The sequence below is a fragment of the Choristoneura fumiferana genome, chromosome 6 (genome assembly GCF_025370935.1).
Source record: "Choristoneura fumiferana chromosome 6, NRCan_CFum_1, whole genome shotgun sequence".
In the NCBI taxonomy this organism is placed as follows: domain Eukaryota; kingdom Metazoa; phylum Arthropoda; class Insecta; order Lepidoptera; family Tortricidae; genus Choristoneura; species Choristoneura fumiferana.
The window spans coordinates 21,025,140-21,045,956 of NC_133477.1; the positions used below are offsets into that span (position 1 = coordinate 21,025,140).

At 37.3% G+C, this 20,817-nt stretch overlaps 1 protein-coding gene across 1 annotated transcript in view; it reads right to left on the minus strand.

The window, feature by feature from the left end:
* Nucleotides 1-276: 276 nt before the first annotated feature.
* The window catches only part of LOC141428762 (uncharacterized), a 53,095-nt gene continuing 32,554 nt past the window's right edge, over nt 277-20,817 (minus strand). The window contains exons 4-5 of the mRNA XM_074088769.1: nt 7,814-8,045; nt 277-1,525 (exon numbers count right to left, since the gene is read on the minus strand). Coding sequence (XP_073944870.1) covers nt 1,425-1,525; nt 7,814-8,045 — 333 coding nt within the window. The 3' untranslated portion in view covers nt 277-1,424. The remainder of the gene's footprint in view (nt 1,526-7,813; nt 8,046-20,817) is intronic.

Sequence of the window (20,817 nt, forward strand, 5' to 3'; positions counted from 1 at the left end):
ATACAATTTTACATTAACTTTGCTCATAATAATTAGTTTAGTGCGTCACATAATATTTACACATATAATTTTAATAATTTTACTATATTTCAAAACAGTCACAGCATCATTTATTCTCAGAAAAATGTCTTGAAAAGATAAAGAATATAATACGTTTTATTTTTTAATTTGAAAAGTTAAATAAATTTATTATATACTAATTAGGTACACATCGATAAAATTTATATAAAACTAAAAATTAATCAAGAAGTTAGTTAAATTGTCCAAAAATGCAACTGACAAAAAATTATAAGTAAATCTGGGGGCACGGTAGTGCCCCCGCCAAGACGAAAACTTTTACCTTGGCTTATTAAAAAGAATCACCTTTTCAAGACACTGATCTATTTTATGTACATACTTAAACAATTAAGCCGCCATGATATTCTCACCAAATAAACCTTTGTTCGTGACAAAACACTTCAATGGATTTTTGACAAAAACTCTTAGCACAGATTTCATAACAGTAACTACCTACGTAAAAGAATTGACACTTGTCACACACGAGACTTGTGTGTGACAGACCTACCAGCCGGCTCACCGCCGACGGTGTATTCAGCGATCACTATCGTTTGCCATAGTTTTCGTTTGTCATAATATATTTTATTTATAATTAACATTTTCCAGGGTTGTTATTAATTTATCATGTCGATTCTGTTAGAATGGCATATTGAAAAAAAAGAAAGGTTTTATACATTTTATGTCAAACCTTGGTACGACCAGTGAAATTATGAGAAATGAAATAATGGGCAACAAAGTGATTCGTGTACATGTTGTATTCGGTACCTACTTTATAGCAAGATTTTTTACAATAATTGTGTAAAATGATGACTCGTTGAGGCGTATCAATTGCAAGACCTAAATTAGACGAAATTCCATTTGTCTGCGTTACTTGCTTGGTCAGAGCTCTGTACCCTTAGTGTAAGTTTTCGGTTACAAAATACGTCTCGATCGCGTTCGCGTTAAAATCTCAATTTGTATGGAAACACGAACATCGCAAACGTTCCGCTAGAGGCGCTGTTCGTGTTTCCATGTGTTCCATACAAATTGAGATTTTAACGCGAACGCGATCGAGACGTATTTTGTAACCGAAAACTTACACGATCGATCGTATTCGCTACTCACGCGGAGATAATATGACAAGCGCAATCAAGCTCAAAAAGAGTTTTTCCTAGTCATTGTCACTAATTTAATCATGGCCAGAAAAAAGACCTTAACCACATAAAGTCCAGCGTCCTACATTTAGAACATATATGTCACAAATGTCAATGTTTGTTTGATATTAGGTTTTAAATTTTGCCCGGTTTTTTCACTGTGTTCTTGCTACAGTATATCCAAGTAGAACATCAGTTTACTGGCAAGATCATCGGCGGTTCAACAAAACAGTTCTAGTTCCCTAGAAAAGGCACTCGTCTCCTCACGAGGAGCAGTAACGTCCACACAATCATCTCCGACCGCAGGCGGTGGCGCGCGCAGCCTGCTGCCGCTTCTAGAACAAAAAAATACAATGACTAAGGGCCTGGCCACATCACCAGGGCATCACAGCGCTGTGCCTGGGGGGCTACCACGAAAATCGAAGTTCGTGCCGTACCTTCCCTCTCACTCTCGTATTAAATAATGTAAGCGGGACGGCAAGATACGAAGTTCGAATTTTGCACTTACACTGAGTGCGGTATTTGGCCGCGTCTTGTTTTATTTAATAATTTATTTATTGATAAGAAACAAACAGTCTTATACAGAATTATGAGCAGACTTAAATTAACACAATCTAGACCTATAGTTTTCTTAAAGGTTTCGGTAAAGGGTTAGCAGACAGCTATTAGAAAGATAGAGTGCCGTCTGCCGTCTTACAAACATAGAGTGCCGAGGGTTCTACCTTTTTTGGCATAATCTCATATCGCATAGAACCGTTTGGCATAATTATCAAATCGTCGAAATTCAACGTGTAATCTTGTTAAGGGCGTAATTTATACGTGGAGTGGCAGTTCTAACGCAGTTTTATCATAGAAAAAAGAGTTATGACAAACTACATTATATGAACAAAATCCATTCAAAATCGAGATCAGTTCAAAAATCCTCAGGAAATAGGTTCCGACTGTTAAATACTCGAGTTTTACACTACTAGACTTGTTTTTCCTTGTTAGTTTTTATTAAAAGGTTTTTTTGATGTACTTACTTTTTATTTCTTACTTTTTGGATATTTCTGTGAGAATGGTATCTTTAGTGTTATTTTTAGAATGGGGTACTTATTAGCTTTAATTTGATACCCATATTGTTACAACACGACATATGATTACATATTATGTTTTAATTTTCTGATCTACTGTTGATGCACCACCTGCTGTAAACTAGTCCTTCCTTCTTTCTGTAAAAAAGTTGCCTGGAAGAGATCACTCTTAAGCGATAACGCCGCCTATTGCTTATCTTGTAATTTTCTCTGTGTACCTGTTTTTTTGTGTATCGCTTACTATTTCTGGTGTACAATAAAGAGTAATTGTAACTCATATATGTTGAAAACCATGCAGCCATTTTGGCTACAGAGAGGATCAAAGACAAAAACCGGCCAAGAGCGTGTCGGACACGGCCAAAATAGGGTTCCGTAGCCATTACAAAAAAATAAAGTAATGCTTTTCTAAGGATTTCGTATTTTAAACGGAATCTTCCAAGTTTAGATATATTTTATACCTTAGGCTGCTACTTACTCATAAACTACTAATAATTCTCAAGCAAACTTAGCCGCTATAGTTTTCCTTGAAAGTTTGATATACTTACTACCATCCTGAATTTTTAAAAAAAATTCCATCCACCGGTTTATATGACAAAAAAAATCACCCCCACTCTACGTCTATGGGAGGTACCCTAAAAAAATATTTTTTTAATTTTTAATTGTAACATTTTGTCGGCAAAGTTTACCTATATATCCGTGCAAAATTACAGCTTTCTAGCATTGATAGTCCCTGAGCAAAGCCGCGGACGGACAGACAGACAGACAGACAGACAGACATGGCGAAACTATAAGGGTTCCGTTTTTGCCATTTAGGCTCCGGAACCCTAAAAACGTACATACGCTCGAAAAACATAACCCTCATTCGTGTAAATATTTTAATAGAGTTAACACCGCTATAGAGATCAATTAATATTAAAATTTACAGACCTAAATACGTTTTAGCAAACAAGCCCTTTAAAAGAGAACGAAATTTCCAAGAAACTCTGAATATTTCCGTATTTCCATTACGTACGTACGTTCTTGTACTTTTGCAAATATAATTAAAAATTCACTCAAGAAATTCACTCTAAATTTTAAACAATGAGTGAAAATGCTTTAGAACTTTACTGTGCCATGGGTCTTATAACTCAACCTGATATTAAAAAGGATCGCTTTATTCTTATTAAGATTTCATGAATTTACGATCAAAGGATTCCGAAATGTTAAACTGTTATAATTATAACCTTGTAGCCGAGAAAATGAGTGAGCCTACTTCTAAGGTCAATTAAATATCGATGCCTTAGTTCACACTCGTACTAATTACGAAAAAGTCAAATTTAACTTTGTTATTGGCATATATTATATTAAATGAAATTCTGCGTCGTTTGCTTTTCTCAGAAATCTGTAAAGCCTTCTGCTTCTATTAAAAACAATGTGACACCATAATACTAACTGCGACGGAGGTGTGTAATATTATACTAAAATCCATTATTTTCTTTAAATGTTATGAACGTATACCATAATTTAAGGTTGATAGGCTTAAATTCAAAGAAATGTACATCAATCCTAAGAACATTTAGTCCCATCGAAAAGTTATACTTTCTTGTCTGCAATAATAAATTAAGTAGTTTTAGTACAAAAAAAATGCGACACGTTTGTCAGAAGTGTTTTTATAAATCGATTAAAGACACTTCTGGTTGAACTTGTTATCTGCCCAAACATGTTAAGCCATTTTAATACGATCCGTTCTAAAATGTATTGAAGATACAATTGTTGTAAGTGCCGATGGTTAAATTGTATCCTATCATTTTATATGCATTGATGCGTTTACTTATTTTAAAACGTTTTCGTCCAATATAATAACATTTTGCGAGGTTTATTTTGTTGTTTAAATGTTTATTTTGACGAGTCATATTCTTTACTGATTCATACTATAGTACTTCGTCAATGTCTTAACTGCATTGATTTCATACTTTTTATTTGTAAATAAATATTTGACATTATATAATGTCAAAGACCTATTCTAAGATAGAGAAAGTCATAAATTGAACATTTTTCTCCTGAAATTGCTCTCCTGTAAAATTTTCAAAACTGTACTAAGGCAACGATATATTCGACATTTCATGATCGTTAAGAAAATGGCTCTAAAGGTCTCTACTTACGACACCGTATCATACCATGATCGTAATAGGAGCGTGTCATTAACGGAATGCCAAACGCATACATGACACGCGATGGCGACAGTTGATTAGGAACCATGCTATAGTAGGTACTTTTCGGATAGGATGGGTACGGTGACAATGTCAATAAGCAATTAAAGGGTTGTGACAATATAAATTCGAATCGATTTATTGCGATTCTCGATTAAATATGCTAAGGTGTGTAATCGATTTTATTAGTGATAGTTTATATTTTTAACTAGTTTTTCCCTGCGGCTTCGCCTGTGTAGCAAGTGTTTTTGCTTGTCTATCGGGATCTCACAAACCATGCTCTCACAAAAATTGAATAACAAAGTAACAGTTTAAATCATCAAACATCCATACTTCCATACTATATATATATATATACTATATAATATTTATATTTTATATATTAATATTATAAATGCGAAAGTAACTCTGTCTGTCTGTCTGTTACGCTTTCACGCAAAAACCGCGAAAAAGAGGCTTTAAGGGGTTGAAATAGGGGATGAAAGTTTATATGGTGGAAGTTCGTCGCTGTCGAAAATAAAATCATGAAACTTGGGATTTAGGCACTTAATAACAAATAAGTCGGTATTTGTTTGAGCTTTTTGAAAATTTGACCTGTTCGAGTTTAGATATAAAGCAATTTATTAAAATAGGTTATTTTCAGTAAACCGTAGAAGTTTCTATGTGCTATGCTATTATTGGCAGAATAGGTACCCTAAATAAATTAAATGCTTTCCAAAGTTACTATTCCACGCGGACGAAGTCGCGGGCAAAAGCTAGTGGAGATATATATTTTTTGTTCTTTCAAGGTTTAAGTATATATTTTATAAAATATTGGCCTGAAACATTCATGGCGTGGAATGGAAAAAAAGCAAATGTCACCGTACCAAGCTAACCGAAAAGTAGGTACCTACTACTTTCAATACAAAGAATATATTTTTGTCTGACACGTTCCTATTACGATCATGGTATGACACGGTGTTATATGTTACGTGTAAGACGGACAAACAACCAAACACACAAACACACATTGGATTATTCGTCAAAAATGACGAAATGACTTAAGGTATACGGATTTGTATCTATTGGTTAGGAGTGGAGCTAAATACATACACACGCGTCAAACACATAACCCTCCTTCTTCGCAGTCGGGTAAAAAGTAAATTAGAAGTAATGAATAAGGAATATTTCGGCATTACTCAGAATAAAATCCTATTCCAAATCAATACGTCAACAAAATTGACCTTTGAAATAATGTTGATAAAGTTCACTTAGAAAAGTATCAATTTTGAGGTACGAGCTTTTATCAAAGTAATGGCGATTTATGGCTTCATACCGCTAACTGATCTAAATTGCTTTTTAACAAATATAGGTTAAATACAGATAAACTGCCCACTCGCATTAAACTCAACCTCAATATTGGCATTCCAAAATGTACTTTAGGAAATGTCTTATTCATTGTCGTCCTTATCTTAGATGCTCAGACACAGACATGAATCGGAAATTACTTTTTCTGAGAAGTAAATAAATAGGTTTTCGTCTCAAGCTCCGGGCTTACGCCTACATTTGAGTTGCCGCTACAAACCATGTTCATTTTTGCCCTTAGGGCAGTACTAATTGGGACATGGCATGGACATAACGTAATATATTCACGTTATATAAAGCAGCAAGTAGCTGGTTGCTCAAATATATAAACTAACAGAATAAAATAAAAAGAGGTATTGGATTTTTTTTTATTAAATTGTTATGTCATCCTTCAGAAAACACAAGATTTTGGAATAAGTGTAGTGTAAATAACGAATTATAATTGTTATTGCTTGACGCTTTATTACTCCAGTCGAATAGTACCGACCTAAGTCTATACTTACCTAGTGATGGTGAAAGCTTTTAAACTAATCAGCATGATTAGAAATTAAAAAAGGGTAATTGTAATTACTGCCCTTAATATGCTATACTCGTACGTTTTTAAATCAGGTGTAGTCGAGGTGAAAAATACTCTTAATTTACACACACACACACACACACACACACACACACACACACACACACGCACGCGCGCACTCTTGTTGTGTTGTCTTGTTGAGTGTGTTGTGTGTTTGTCTGTGTGTTGTGTTGCCTTCTGTCAATTTTATACAAAAATTCAAACACGAGCTGACAGCGACAGGGTACTATAGTGTAAAGATATCTCTGATTTCGACGAGGTATTAGTCGAACTATTTGATTCCTGACCCGCCGTAGAACTTTCTCACAGTAAGTGTCATAATTAATTCCTTTGTCAAGCAATACGATGCCACTATGCACTATGACCTTTAGTATTGACTATGTTCTGGCAATAAAAATAATTTGAATTCATAACTTTTCTACGAAAAGGTTCCACAGTGGTTCGATAATACATTATTTTATGCGCATTAAGAGCGTTTATACCTGCTGAGCTGGCAACGTTGCATTTTTGTTAGTTTTTCTCGATTATTCCATAAAAATTGAATGAAAATTAAAAATGTGGTCTTACATTAAGAACAGCTCTATTTATTTTATATTTTCTTTACATTAAGAACATTTTTTTCTCTGTGTATCTGTTTTCTGTATCGCTTACTATATCTGGTGTACTACAAAGAGTCTTTGTATTGTATTGTAACAGATCTATCAGCACATTTTTAATTTTCATTCATTTTTTATGGAATAATCGAGAAAAACTAACGAAAATGCAAAGTTGCCAGCTCAGCAGGTATAAACGCTCTTAACCCAATAAATTTCCAGCTGGTCAGAGATCGCCCAAGACCTCTAGTGGAGGACATGGGGGGAGGCTTTTGCCTCAACAGGCTAATAATAATAATTTATTGAATTAGGCGTTACTTTGCGGAGGTCCATATCAATGAACTAAAATAATTTCCTTGCTCACCCGCGACCTTACGATAGCTAAGCTTATGCAAAATATGCGTGTTCATGCAGTTCCTCCACCTCCACTGTAAGAACACACACAAATCACACAAACCCATCTATCACCACCACCACACTACACTGACGCGTTTCGAACTCAACCAGAGCTCATCTTCAGAGTGACACAACCGTACACCATGCTACCAGATGTTAGACTCACAACTCTCAACACCACCTACACCTAACACCTGGTCTAACAACTGGTAGCATGGTGTACGGTTGTGTCACTCTGAAGATGAGCTCTGGTTGAGTTCGAAACGCGTCAGTGTAGTGTGGTGGTGGTGATAGATGGGTTTGTGTGATTTGTGTGTGTTCTTACAGTGTGGAGGTGGAGGAACTGCATGAACGCGCATATTTTGCATAAGCTTAGCTATCGTAAGGTCGCGGGTGAGCAAGGAAATTATTTTAGTTCACTAATAATAATAACCCAATAGAAACGACTTACTGTTCTTACTAAACATGTACGTAGATATAGGCGGGCGTGACGCGACATAAAGTCGCACCGACATCGCGCGCTCGCCAGGCGGTCGCGTCGGCACTGTCGCGCGACATCGCAACGCGAGGTAGCCGCGCGGTGCCGCGTAATCATCTGGGTAGACGCGGAGAGTCCGCCATGACGCGCGGAGACCGTCGCTGTCGGGCCCCGATACTGTCGTCGGGTGGGTGATCAGGGGGTCCTGGGAAAAATAACACAAGTTTAAGGTGCAGCGACGACCTGGTTAAGATCGCGGGGTCGCGGTGGATGCGAAAAGCACACAGGTCTGAGTGGAGAGCCTTGGGGGAGGCCTATGTCCAGCAGTGGACGTCTTTCGGCTGACGTGATGATGATGATGAAGGTGCAACTTGAAGGAAACTAGAGTTACTGGGATTAATACGAAGTTTATTAACGGTACATAATACAAGAATGAAGTGAAGATAACAGACAAAAAGAAAGGAATAATATTCATAAATAAAAATAATACACAGTATCAAAAAACATAACCCTCTTACGGGCAGTCGGGCAGGGTGTTTAATATCCCATCCTGCGAAACCTCTTCCCGTCTTAACCGCTGAACCGATCTAAATGAAATTCGTTATTCAGATATAGGTAGAGTCATTCACGATGACGCGTGCCATGATTCTTATTACAATGCCATTAATGTCTAATTTTGTCAAAATCACGCGTCTTCGTGGATGGCACTAGGTATAGTTTGAGTCCCGGGGAAGCGCATAGGATAGGTTTTATTCCGGAAAATTGCATATTTCCCGCGGGATAGCGATAAACGAATGCTACGCGGGCGGAGTCGCCAGCGACAGCTAGTTAGAAATACAAACAAGAAGGTTCACAGTGCAGGATTAAAAATCTTACTTGCTAATCTGGCCAAGAAGCTGCGTTTGCGCATTGTATGCAACGGAGGGGGAAGTATTCGACAAATTAGACAAATTACAAATTAGATACTGCACAGTACGGTCTGGGACTGAACCCCTCACCGTTTCCACCAACACCTGCACGGCTGCTGGAACCGAAGCCCCTGTCCTTCCGCTATTGAAAGGACTGCTGCTGCTTGCTGGCCCTGGAGCCCCTACTGCCTCCAGTCTTTGTCCAGCACCGGCGACCTGCGCTTCGGACTCTAGTCCAGGGAAGCCTCTCCAAAAGAAACGCATTCCAACTTAACTCTTCCGTATCCGCGACCTCGAGTTTTTTATTTTATTTTTTTTATTCTGTCAGAAAAGCCTTAGGGGCTAAATAAACGTCTAAAACCTAAATTCGTTTTACTCAAATTGAACCCCTAGGGTCTCACTGCTCTACCTGACAGTGGCTGACAGCTACTGTTACTCGTGGTTGAGGCACTTTATGCCTTAATGAAGTACGAACTTAACCCAGTCTATTTTTTAGTCTTACTTAGGACCTAATTATGTAAAAATGCTGTTATGCCCTCTGAACGTTATATTAAACGACAGTATGCATTTCAATCATTATACAAATTGACATTATGAAACATAAATATTATGACAAAAGTTGCTATGCCAATGTAAAGTAATTTTAAGGTTATGCTTTTTAATGGTTATTCACTTTGTTGTTATGCTAAACGATTATTATCATTTACGTTATATAGCCTAAACGTTGTTCTACAAAATTCCAGTACCTCCGATATGACATACAATGTTTTATCACATTTGTGAGTGAAGTGCAGTACCACTACCATGAGTTTACAATGACCGTACTCGATAGCGACGGCGTAAATTATTTGTAGAGGCGCTGTACAATTCTCCATACAAATAATTTATGCCGTCGCTATCGAGTACGGTCACTTTAAACTCATGGTAGTGGTACAGGTGGTAGGACCTTGTGCAAGGTCCGCCCGGATTGCTACCACCATCTTGCTCGCTAATCCTGCCGTGCAGCAGCAGTGCTTGCACTGTTGTGTTTCGGCGTGGAGAGTAAGACAGCCGGTGAAATTACTGGCACTTGAGGTATCCCATCTTAGGCCTCTAGGTTGGCAACGCATCTGCAATCACCCTGGTGTTGCAGGTGTCTATGGGCGGTGGTGATCTCTTACCATCAGGAGACCCACTTGCTCGTTTGCCATCCAGTCGAATAAAAAATAAACTTTTGTGAGACAAAAAATTATATCAACTATTACAAAAATTCATAGTGCCATTTATTTTTGGGCTATTGTCATATTATTTGTAATAGGTACAGAATGTTATTATTTTTAACTTAGAAATGAGTTATTTCTGTAATCTTTCTGAATTATGAGTTAATAATAATGATAATGATTGATAATGATAATGATAATGAATAATAATGATAATGATTGTGTATATTGTATTTAATATTTTCATGTGTTTTTCTGTTTTTTTTTTTATTTTATTTTATTTGTGTTAATTTTGCTGTATATGTGTGTCTTCTGTGTAAGTGAATAAATGTCTTCTTTATTTCTTTCTTTCTTTCTTTCTTATAATGAGTTGTTTCTATGTATTTCTGTATCTACCTTTACAGATATTCTATTTCTATATTTCCCTCAGAAGAAGCATCAAAAGCTAAAGTTTTCGACACCACGTCAATTCAAGACTTAGCTGATGATGGAGGGACCACAAATTGTTCGGACGCTTGTAATACGGATCAGAAGTTCCAAGTTTATGGTGTACGCCAAAGTTAATCTTCTGTCTTTTACTGAAGGATCGAATTCCTGCGCGTGGTAAATCTTTACTAATAAAAAAACCGGCCAAGAGCGTGTCGGACACGCCCAAAATAGGGTTCCGTAGCCATTTTTTTTTACGGAATCTTCCAAGTTTAGGTATATTTTATACCTTAGGCTGCTATTTACTCATAAACTACTAATAATTCTCAAGCAAACTTGGCCGTTATAGTTTTCCTTGAAAGTTTGATATACTTACTATCATCCTGAATTTTTCCAAATTTTTTCACTCACTTGTTTAGATTTTAGAGGGGGGGGGGGACGCTCGATGTTAATGAAAATTTGCACTTAAAAGTTGAATATTTCACAAACAAATCACTAAATCGAAAAATCGTCTTACCAAACCCCTAATGGTTTTAAAAGACCAATCCAACGATACCCCACACTATAGGGTTGGATGAGAAAAAAAACATCTCGACTTCGTCTATGAGAGGTACCCTAAAAAATTTTTTTAAATTTTTTTTTATTGTACTATATTGTCGGCATAGTTTACATATAGATCCGTGCAAAATTACAGCTTTCTAGCATTGATAGTCCCTGAGCAAAGCCGCGGACTGACAGACAGACAGACAGACATGGCGAAACTATAAGGGTTCCGTTTTTGCCATTTTGGCTCCGGAACCCTCAAAATGTGGATATATGTAAGTTTATGCTTTCTCGCTTGAAATACTCAACCGATCGTGATGAAATAGGGGACTGCTATGGGGATAGGAGACCCTGTGCTAAACAATAGGATAGTTTTTATCCCGAAAAATTATAATCCCGTAGTCACGCCATAAACGAATAGGCTAAATTACTTCCCACTAATACTATATATGCGAAAGTTTGCAAGTCTGTTTGTTTGTTTGTGACTTCATCACCTCTAAACCACTAAACCGATTTAGATGAAATTTGGTATGCAGATAGTTTGAGTCCCGGAGAAGGACATTAGACAGTTTTTATCCCGGAAAATTACATAATTTCCGCGGGATAGCGATAAACGAATTCTGTGCGGACGGAGTCGCGGGTGACGGCTAGTAAACTATAAATATAATTAATCTTCAATTAGATTTTCAAAAAATATCGGATAGGTAAGTGTTTTTTCTTTTGACAATAAAAAAATGAAGATTTAGCCGGTTCAAATTCTGTGTGACGTCACACCTATGTATATTTTTTAGTAAGGAGTAACTTCACTGGCCTCCACATGCCTCCACTCGCGAACTTTATCGCTCTTCGCGTTTGCAGTTTTTTGTTTCTTTATACTCCTAATTGTACCTACAATAAAGAAAGGAAATACATAAAGGTAAAAAAAAGTGTTAAGTACAAAGGCGGACTTATCCCCGAAGGGATCTCTGCCAGTCAACTTTTGAGTGGTAGAGAAAAACAATCAAAATAAGTATCGACAAATAGAGCAAAACATTTTAATAAAATGTAGATGCTTATAATGATAATGTCACTAACTGAATAGAATCTTATATTTTTGTAACAAGGAATCTACCCAATTCTTTTCTAAAAAAGTCGCGGACAGCAGCTATTTGGTATTGGGATGGAATGAGACCCTGAGGACATAAAATAGATTTTATCCCAAACAATTAATAACTAGTTCTCACTGGCGCGTGAGCGTGACAAACTAATTATTTGCAGACAGTCACAGCCAGCTGCTAGTGAGGTATAACTTTGTCGTTACGAAGAACTGCTTACGCGGTTAAAATGTCTTAGAAAGAAATAAGTAGGTCACTGATAAAAAAATGATTTCTTTTCTTTGAAGTTAACGAGGCTACTTTTTGGAAAAGTTAAAGTAGGTATTCGTATTTTTTGAATATAGTTAAGCTTTTTCTGTGTGTCCTTTTTGTTGACTGTTCTTGCATCAGCCAATTTGCATTTTGTAAGTATATGAAATGACTCAAATTTAAACAAAATTAACTAAAAAGATTTGATTATCGACCGGCAGAGACGAGTAATACAATAATGAAGTCAAAGTCAAAGTCAAAATATATTTATTCAATTTAGGCTATAACAAGCACTTATGAATGTCAAAAAGAAATCTATCACCGGTTCGGAAAAACCTCTGTTGAGAAGAATCCGGCAAGAAACTCAACGAGGTATATTTTTTTTAAACAGATTTACAAATCAAGATCACTTTTATCCACCCGACCACAATATCCACCCGAGTCACAGGCAAGGGTTGATAGTTGAATCGAGGGTAAAATGGGTTTTAGTAACAAAAATTAAACATCAACATCGAAGTTGAAAATTTATTAACTAATTATTTGTATTAACTATAAACTTATTCGATTTTCACTGGAATCAAAAGAATATATTTAAAAAATAACTTATTTTTGGCTGTTGTCTTGATTGCCGTGGTCTTAGACGAAATTTTACTTTATTCTTTAGAACAAAAAATAATAATTTTATGCAGCCTACATTGCAGCAGTACGAACTTTATCTCCTGTTTTTTTTTTACAGCTCTATGAAACGGAAACCTAAGCATTAATACTTCAATGCGTTTAGAGAAAAGAACTTTTTTTAGAACTCTTATAAATCAAATTCAAAATTCAAATCATTTATTCAGTAAATAGGCCGCAATGGGCACTTTTACACGTCATTTTTTAAACTACCAGCGCTTTCGGAAGCCAAGAAGAATGCGCCGCAAGAAACTTGGCAAAAAGTCATTTTTTCATAATAATATAATTACAAATAAAATACCTAAAATTTATAGTATACAATTAAAGAAAAAAAATTACAAAAAGAATAAATAAATAATATGTAACAAAAAAGGCCTAAGTTAATTTAAATTTAGCAAACGAGTTGGACGGAGAGCTCTGGTATTATATTTATTAATAACGGGGCAACATCGGGCCGTATCGCAAAGGACATTATATTTTTGTGGCCACCTTCCCCAGTTACACGGGTATTAACCACAGGCACGGTACACATATTATAACAATACAACACATACGGCGATTATTTGTTGAATTCTAAAGTTTTAGCACACGTAGTTTACGCGTGGTAGGTTCGATCTGGTAGTTACAATTTAAATTCCGGGATTTTACAAAATTACCCTGGTAAATCCCAAAATTTATATCGTGGTCTTTATTGAGATTGTATTAATAACAACTGTCCAAAATTCCATGACTCTAAACCCAGCGGTAGCATTTTCAAGATTTTATCCCTATTACGTCGGAATATCGGGATAAAAGTAGCTTAATGTTAGTCCAGACGTCCAACTATTTATGTGCCAAATTTCATCAAAATGCGTCCATCAGTTTTAGCGTGAAGGAGTAACAAACCACACACACACACACACACACACACACACAAACTTTCCATTTATAATATAAAGTAGGATTACACTATAAATTCGTTGAATCATTGTCTTGGCGTACTGTTTAAAAGTTGTCTTCTATGACCTCGACAGAATTATTCTACCACGACGGAGGGATTCGAAATATTTCCCTTTCATGTTCCCGTTGATAAGTTCGTGGGCGAATCCATTTGCCCAGTTTATGTAGCCTGTATAGCTGCCGCGTTTATTTAATGAATTTTACGAATGGTATGAAATTGTTGGGCATTTTTGACGATCCGGCACGAAGGACCGACAGAATTCCCAAAGCCTGGAAGGTCTGGAAAAGGGAGCTCAAGGTGATCAGGGAGTTTAAAGGAATCCAGAGAATTTTGAAAGTCCGACTTAAAAAGAGAGGTTATTAGTTTGGTAGATTTTTTTTAAGTAGAGCTGATGAGGAAGACCACAAAAACTGATGAGGTAACAAACGAACAGAATATTCTTTTTGACTGTATTTAAGCCCTTAGCTACCATAATTTATTTGTAAGGATTACGGGTTATCTCTTTATCATTACTACAAATTTAGCACAGAGGCGGCCGCAAGAATTAAACTTGTCTTGTAATAAATTAATTACAGCAAAACAAGCTACAAAGTTTAATAAAGCCAGTAGTTTGTTAGCCTGCGGTGATTCCAGATGTTCTATTGTGGGTTAATGTCCTAGTCTAGGCGCTCACTGCGGTTACATTCAAGTCGCGAGGGCAATTATTTTAGTTTGTTTACGATATGTCATTGGAATGTGGGTTAATTAGAAGATATAAATAAGAGCTGTTTGTGTACAAATACTGAGTAACTTTGAATTAAAACTACTTTTCGACATAGATGTAATTTCAAAATAAGGTACACTAGTCCCTCATGTATTAATTAGTCAAGGTATGTCCGACATGTTTCGAATCAATACATGATTTCTCGTGAGCTCGAATGGAAAGCCAACAGTCGACTATTAATACGTCTTAGTATTTTATTCTTAAAATGAGTACTGATATTATACTATTAAAAAAAAAACAAAGGAAAACTTGAATAGGATGATTCGGTAAAAACAAAACAGTTATAATGTTCTTAAAAAAATGAACTTAAAAATTGAATATTCGGATGGCACATTACACACAATAAAGAAAATTCTCTTGGGAAACAGTCACTGTACTATCTAATATATAATAATAAAAAATAAAGTGGAATTTAATACAGGTAATATAGGATTGGCATCTAGCCCCTATACTATTCCAATGCCGTCGGTACAGTTAATCTTGCCAGAGAAAGATTTAGACGCCCGCGACAGTTTAGAGATTGTATTTTTTTACACCTTCATAGATTGCTGTAACTGCGTCTTCTTTGAACATGAAACTACCGTGAGACTCACTCATATTAAATATAATGACCCGGATAACTCACGTCTAAATCGAGTTTAGCTCGACATGTTTCGGGCTAACGTAGCCCTTCGTCTTCGGAGCAACGCGACTCAACGGCTAAACTCGATTTAGACGTGAGTTATCCGGGTCATTATATTTAACTGCGTCTTCGTTCATTTTGTTAACCCCCGACGCCAAAAGAGGGGTGTTGCAAGTAAGACGCGACTTTCTGTCTGTTTATCTGTGGCAAAGTAGCTCTCAAACAGACGGACCGATTTCGATGCAGGTTTTTCACGTGAAAGCAATTTTGTTTGCAGTAGTTCTAAGCTATGTTAAATTAAAATAGATTTTGCTGTTTTTGAGATATTGAACTCTAAAATGACTATGTCGGGGGTTTTTCGAATGTTAGACATCTATGTATAAATTGCATGTTTCTTACATCAAAACGGTTCACAAAATTGGTTCACAGCGCAGTTTTGTGGACCTCGTCAAGTGACAAGCAAAAGTCACTAAATGCAGAAAAAAGATTGGTGAAATATTAACCTTACGATGCTATGCATAAGTTTGATTATACCTCTTGACTTTAGGTAATTGGTGGCTCTTGCTCGTCACCCAACGGTTTCACTATGGTTTGTGGACGTCCGTGACAGGGGTCGTGTCAAAGTAATATTGTTGATTGATGAGTGAAATTCTATATTGCTCTCGTGTCTGTCATTTTTTAATGCGCAAGTTGTCTCCGCGTGGTTTCTGGAATTTTGCTATCAAGTTGCAAAAGTACAATCACCGTACAAAGTGAAGAAGAAGAATATATTTATCTTTAATTTAACTGACATTGGCCCAAGCCTTAAGGCCGCCATTGAGAGGTATACTAATAATAATGATGCGCCGCGCGTTTTGTTCCAAACAGCCCTAGACTGGCCGTAAGGTACAGTCAAGTGCAAAAATAAGTATCTATTCGAACCACTCAAAAATATGTTACTACGGCCTTATTGCATCGTAATAAGAGTCTGTGGTATATATTTTTGAAACTTTGAATAAGTACATATTTTTACACTGGACTATATTAAATGTCAATGGAGTTAGGGCACTTAGGGTCTCCCCACATCTGTTGACGCGGAATCGGCTTCATCATCATCATCATCATCAGCCTACAGCAGTCCACTGCTGGACATGGGCCTCTTCCATGGCGCGCCACAACACTCTGTCTTCAGTCCCTTGCATCCATCCGCCGCCAGCGATCCTCTTAAGGCGGAATCGGCTTAAGCCGATCAAAAGACTCTTTAAGTCCACGCAATTTGAGCGAAAAAGACGTAGAGGCGTCAGCAGGCGTCGGCCGAGCCGATGCGAGCCGAACCATGACTTGTTAGCTCTTATTGCGTGGACATAATAGTATATTTTTTATCGAGGGACTAAAATAAGCCAATATATACCCAAAATGGTTAGCCACCTGAGCTTTAGCGAGGGTGTCTATTTAACCGAGGGTTTATGTTGAATTTTAGTCTCGATGTGAAAACTCTATTTTTCACTTCGATTGCGAGGAAAAAATAGTCATTACTCGTTTATGATTGACGCTCTACAACAATTTCTAAGTTTTCGCGGTGAGTATTTTTTTCAACCAAACACAGATATAACAAAATCGCATCGGCGAAATGGTCCATACACAAACTGGAATAAATAGAATGGCGACACCTTCTATGCGGAAAAGCATATAACTAAGACCACGTAGACTAAGAATGTAACATTTCCGTCATGAAAATGCTCCACACACAATCTTATTTTATGCCAAAAACTAAGCAAGTACTGGCTGTTTGAGTTCGTATAAGTCCCTCAAAGTAAATTAAAAAAAAAATACTTTTACTCCCTAGGGAATAAAGTACTTACTTTACTTCCGCTTCGTAAGGCTATATTGACCTACTTTTAGAGCATGAGAAGTGAAAAGGTTTTTTCTATCGACTTTTGCTGACTCCGCGTCGATGGATGTGGGGAGACAATTAGTGTCTTGAAAAAATTAACTCTATTAAAGTTAACGGAAACACACTGTACTGGAACAAAACTGTTTTTTAAAGCCCAAGCGACGTAACCTTTTTGTTTTTTAAGGAAAAACTAATGTTTCTATTTGTTTAATAGCTTGAGCTGTAAAAAGGACTATTATCACCAAAGGGCGGCGCAGAGCAATAAAACTATGGTTTATAGCCCTCGCATGCTATTCGCGCTTTAATGCACACTCGTTAGTTTACATCTTACTGCCTGTATAACTGGCATTGCATGGCGCAGACCTCTTCTCAGAACGAGAGGGCTTGAGCTGTAGTTCCCACGCAGGCTCAGTGCGGATTAGGAACTTTGTGTTGGTATTTGTGGTGACATACAACCTTAGCCAAAAGTATTGAGCACCAATTTAATGACGACTTCGATTCCCGGCCGGGGCAGATGATTTGTATGAATAATGCGAATGTTTGTTCTCGGGTCTTGGATGTTTAATATGTATTTAAGTATGTATTTGTCTACATAAATATGTTTATCCGTCGCCTAGTATCCATAGTACTAGCTTTGCTTAGTTTGGGACTAGGTCAATTGCTGTCAAGTGTCCCATGAGACCATGAGATAAAAAAAAATTGATGCGATTTCGCTAGTGTATCTGTAAAACCTTTTTGATTATATATTGAATACTTATAAACAACCTGGTCATTTTTGATATGATGTGTATATTTTGTATTTGAATATTATTCTATTATTCTTCATGCCTGCCGTCTACAATGAGTAGCTTCTGCTTGTGTAGCTTACCGTGAACATTATACTTCGTTTTATACACTGCAACTCTAGTTTCCTTCAAGTGTATCTTTGCCAGATTTAAATAATAGTAGATTGTACAACGAGAGCATAAAACGAGCCATTTTAACCGAGGTGTTCATACCTCTATAGCCACCCGAGCCGGTACGGCGGTAAGGGCGAGGGTGGGTTTAATGCTCGAGTTTTATATTCTGCTTTTCACTTCGATTGCGAGGAGATGAAATAGCAACAATAGAAAAAATTGCTCACTTACTTATGAACCTTTTATTTTTCATGCATTAGTACCTATCATTATATAAATTAAAAATGTATAAAAAATATATGTCGAAACTTTTTGTTTGTTGCTATTGATACCTGATTACCTTGATCTTAGACGAACATTTTACTTTATGCACTAGAGCATTTCATTTCATGTCGCCTAGATCAAGCATAAACACGAACTCTACGAGCATGAGAAGTGAAAAACCTATTTTTACACCTCTCCTTCAGAAAAGTAACTTTTCCTCCCTGACGAGAGGGAGCAAAGTGCAACTTTTCTGTTCAAGGCTTTTCCCCCTGTTTTATTGCAAATGCCATTTTTTGAAGTTGATAATTATTGTAAAGCCACGCCATTTTCTATGCTGGTCGTTCGATAATCATCATCCATCATCCCAGCCTATATACGTCCACTGCTGTCACAGGCCTCCTCTCAGAACAAGAGGGCTTGGGCCATAGTTCCCACGCGGGCAGTGCGGATTGGGAACTTCACACGCACCATTGAATTTCTCGCAGGTTTGTGCAGGTTTCCTCACGATGTTTTCCTTCACCGCAAAGCTCGTGGTAAATTTCAAATGTAATTCCGCACATGAATTTCGAAAACTCAGAGGTGCGAGCCGGGGTTTGAACCCACGACCCTCTGTTTGAGAGGCGATAGGTCAAACCACTAGGCCACCACGGCTTCTTCATTCGATAATAATATTTATATATTTTTTTTCAAGTTTCTTAATGCTCGGTGTGAAAAGTTGTATGAGCCACTCGGGAGCAAAATTATTTTCATCTTGGGCGCTAACACTTGAATCCCTCATTACGCTTAGGATTCTACTTTAGAATCCTTCGCTACATTCTGGATTCAATTTACGCCCTCGCCGTAAATACACCATTTTGCTCCCTTATGACACAAATAACTATTAATTACTAGGACACATTTATTTATCATCAAAATCAATATTAACTGGCCCTCCATCTCCTTTTTTACAAGCAGCAACTCTTTCAGCCATAGACGCGACGAGTCTTTTACACACTCCGCTGTTAATCATTTGCCATTTTGTTTGATATGCAAAAGGGTTCGGCATGGTACATAACATAATACATGTGTCGCAATGATTGAACTGTGTAACATGTGTAGCGAAGAAGCAAGCTCTAAATAGTATAATTCTTTAATATCACTCCATGAACTAACCAAACAGAATAATTCAATAGCCCACACATCAACTCAATGACCCGTATCGCTGCACAATAGAGTCCATTTTCCCATAAACATGTCAACCGCCTTTCAGCCCATTTTGCCAACTTACATGCGCTGGTGGCGAAAATAGGAACTAGCTTTTCACTTACAGAATATTTGCTCTTGTTGCACACTAGCGCCGTTTTGGGGGGTAGAGGTGGTTTGTGTCCGGTAATTTGGCTTCGTGTGATTACGGTCAGTCGATTGAGTTCCGGTCGATTTAAACCGGAAGTTCGCGTCATTGGCCAATTGGTGTAAGATTTATTGGTCGTTTGGAGGAGGGATTCGGTGAAAGGAATCGGTGATGATTTGGAAGTGGTGGAACTTGGGGTTTAATTCGGGATGCTTATGCTGCTGGAGATTGGAGAGGATAAGTTGGGTGAAAAGGAAAAGTAATAAAGGTTTTGAGAGACGCCGAGACATTTCTTTGTATGAGGACCCCTTTCTTATTTTTTTACTCGAATTTCCGAAGGAGGATTATGTTTCGAGCATAATATTTATGTATGTATTTTTTGGATCCTCTCTGTTGCCTAAATGTTGGATGGTTTCAACACTATAAGGTATCATTCGATTCGTTATAACTGTATGTGTTGCTGTGTCAGTGTGCATTGTCTTGGGGCCATCACCAGCAGAACATATTGATAGAAGGCTCTGCGCTTCAGAATTACGGGACAGACAGTTTGTTAAAAACTTCCATCATGTGCATGTGTTGCAGGTGGTAGGACCTTGTGAAAGGTTTTCAGTTGAACAAAACTATGGAAATGTGGTGGCTTTATGGTCGTATATTAAATATAAGGTAGACTTATACTATCAAACATATTTATTGAACTACTAGCTTTTGCCCGCGGCTCCGCCCGCGTGGTATGCGGTTATCGCTCGCTGTTCCCTCGGAAACTGTGCATTTTTCCGGGATAAAAAGTAGCCTATGTCACTCTCGGGCCCATAAACTATCTCTATGCCAAAAATCACGTCGATCCGTCGCTCCGTTACGGCGTGAAAGACGGACAAACACACAAACACACTTTCGCAATTATAATATTGAAGTATGGATGGATGGATAGCACTTGTTTTTTGTTCGCTGGCATTTACTATTATGGCCTCTTTTTGTTTGTGTTTTGACATGTCGATTCGACTGCATATAAATGTTTCCGTCGAAACAAGAGTTCGGCTAATCGGGAACTAATCCGAATTCGACGTTACTTTATTGCCTCTTACTGTCTGTTTTCCTCCAGGCTCAATTGTTGTTCAATGTGTTTTTGTTGTCAAATATACGCACTTACACTTGGAGGCATAGTATCAGGGCCTACGCAAGCTGACACAGTTAACAC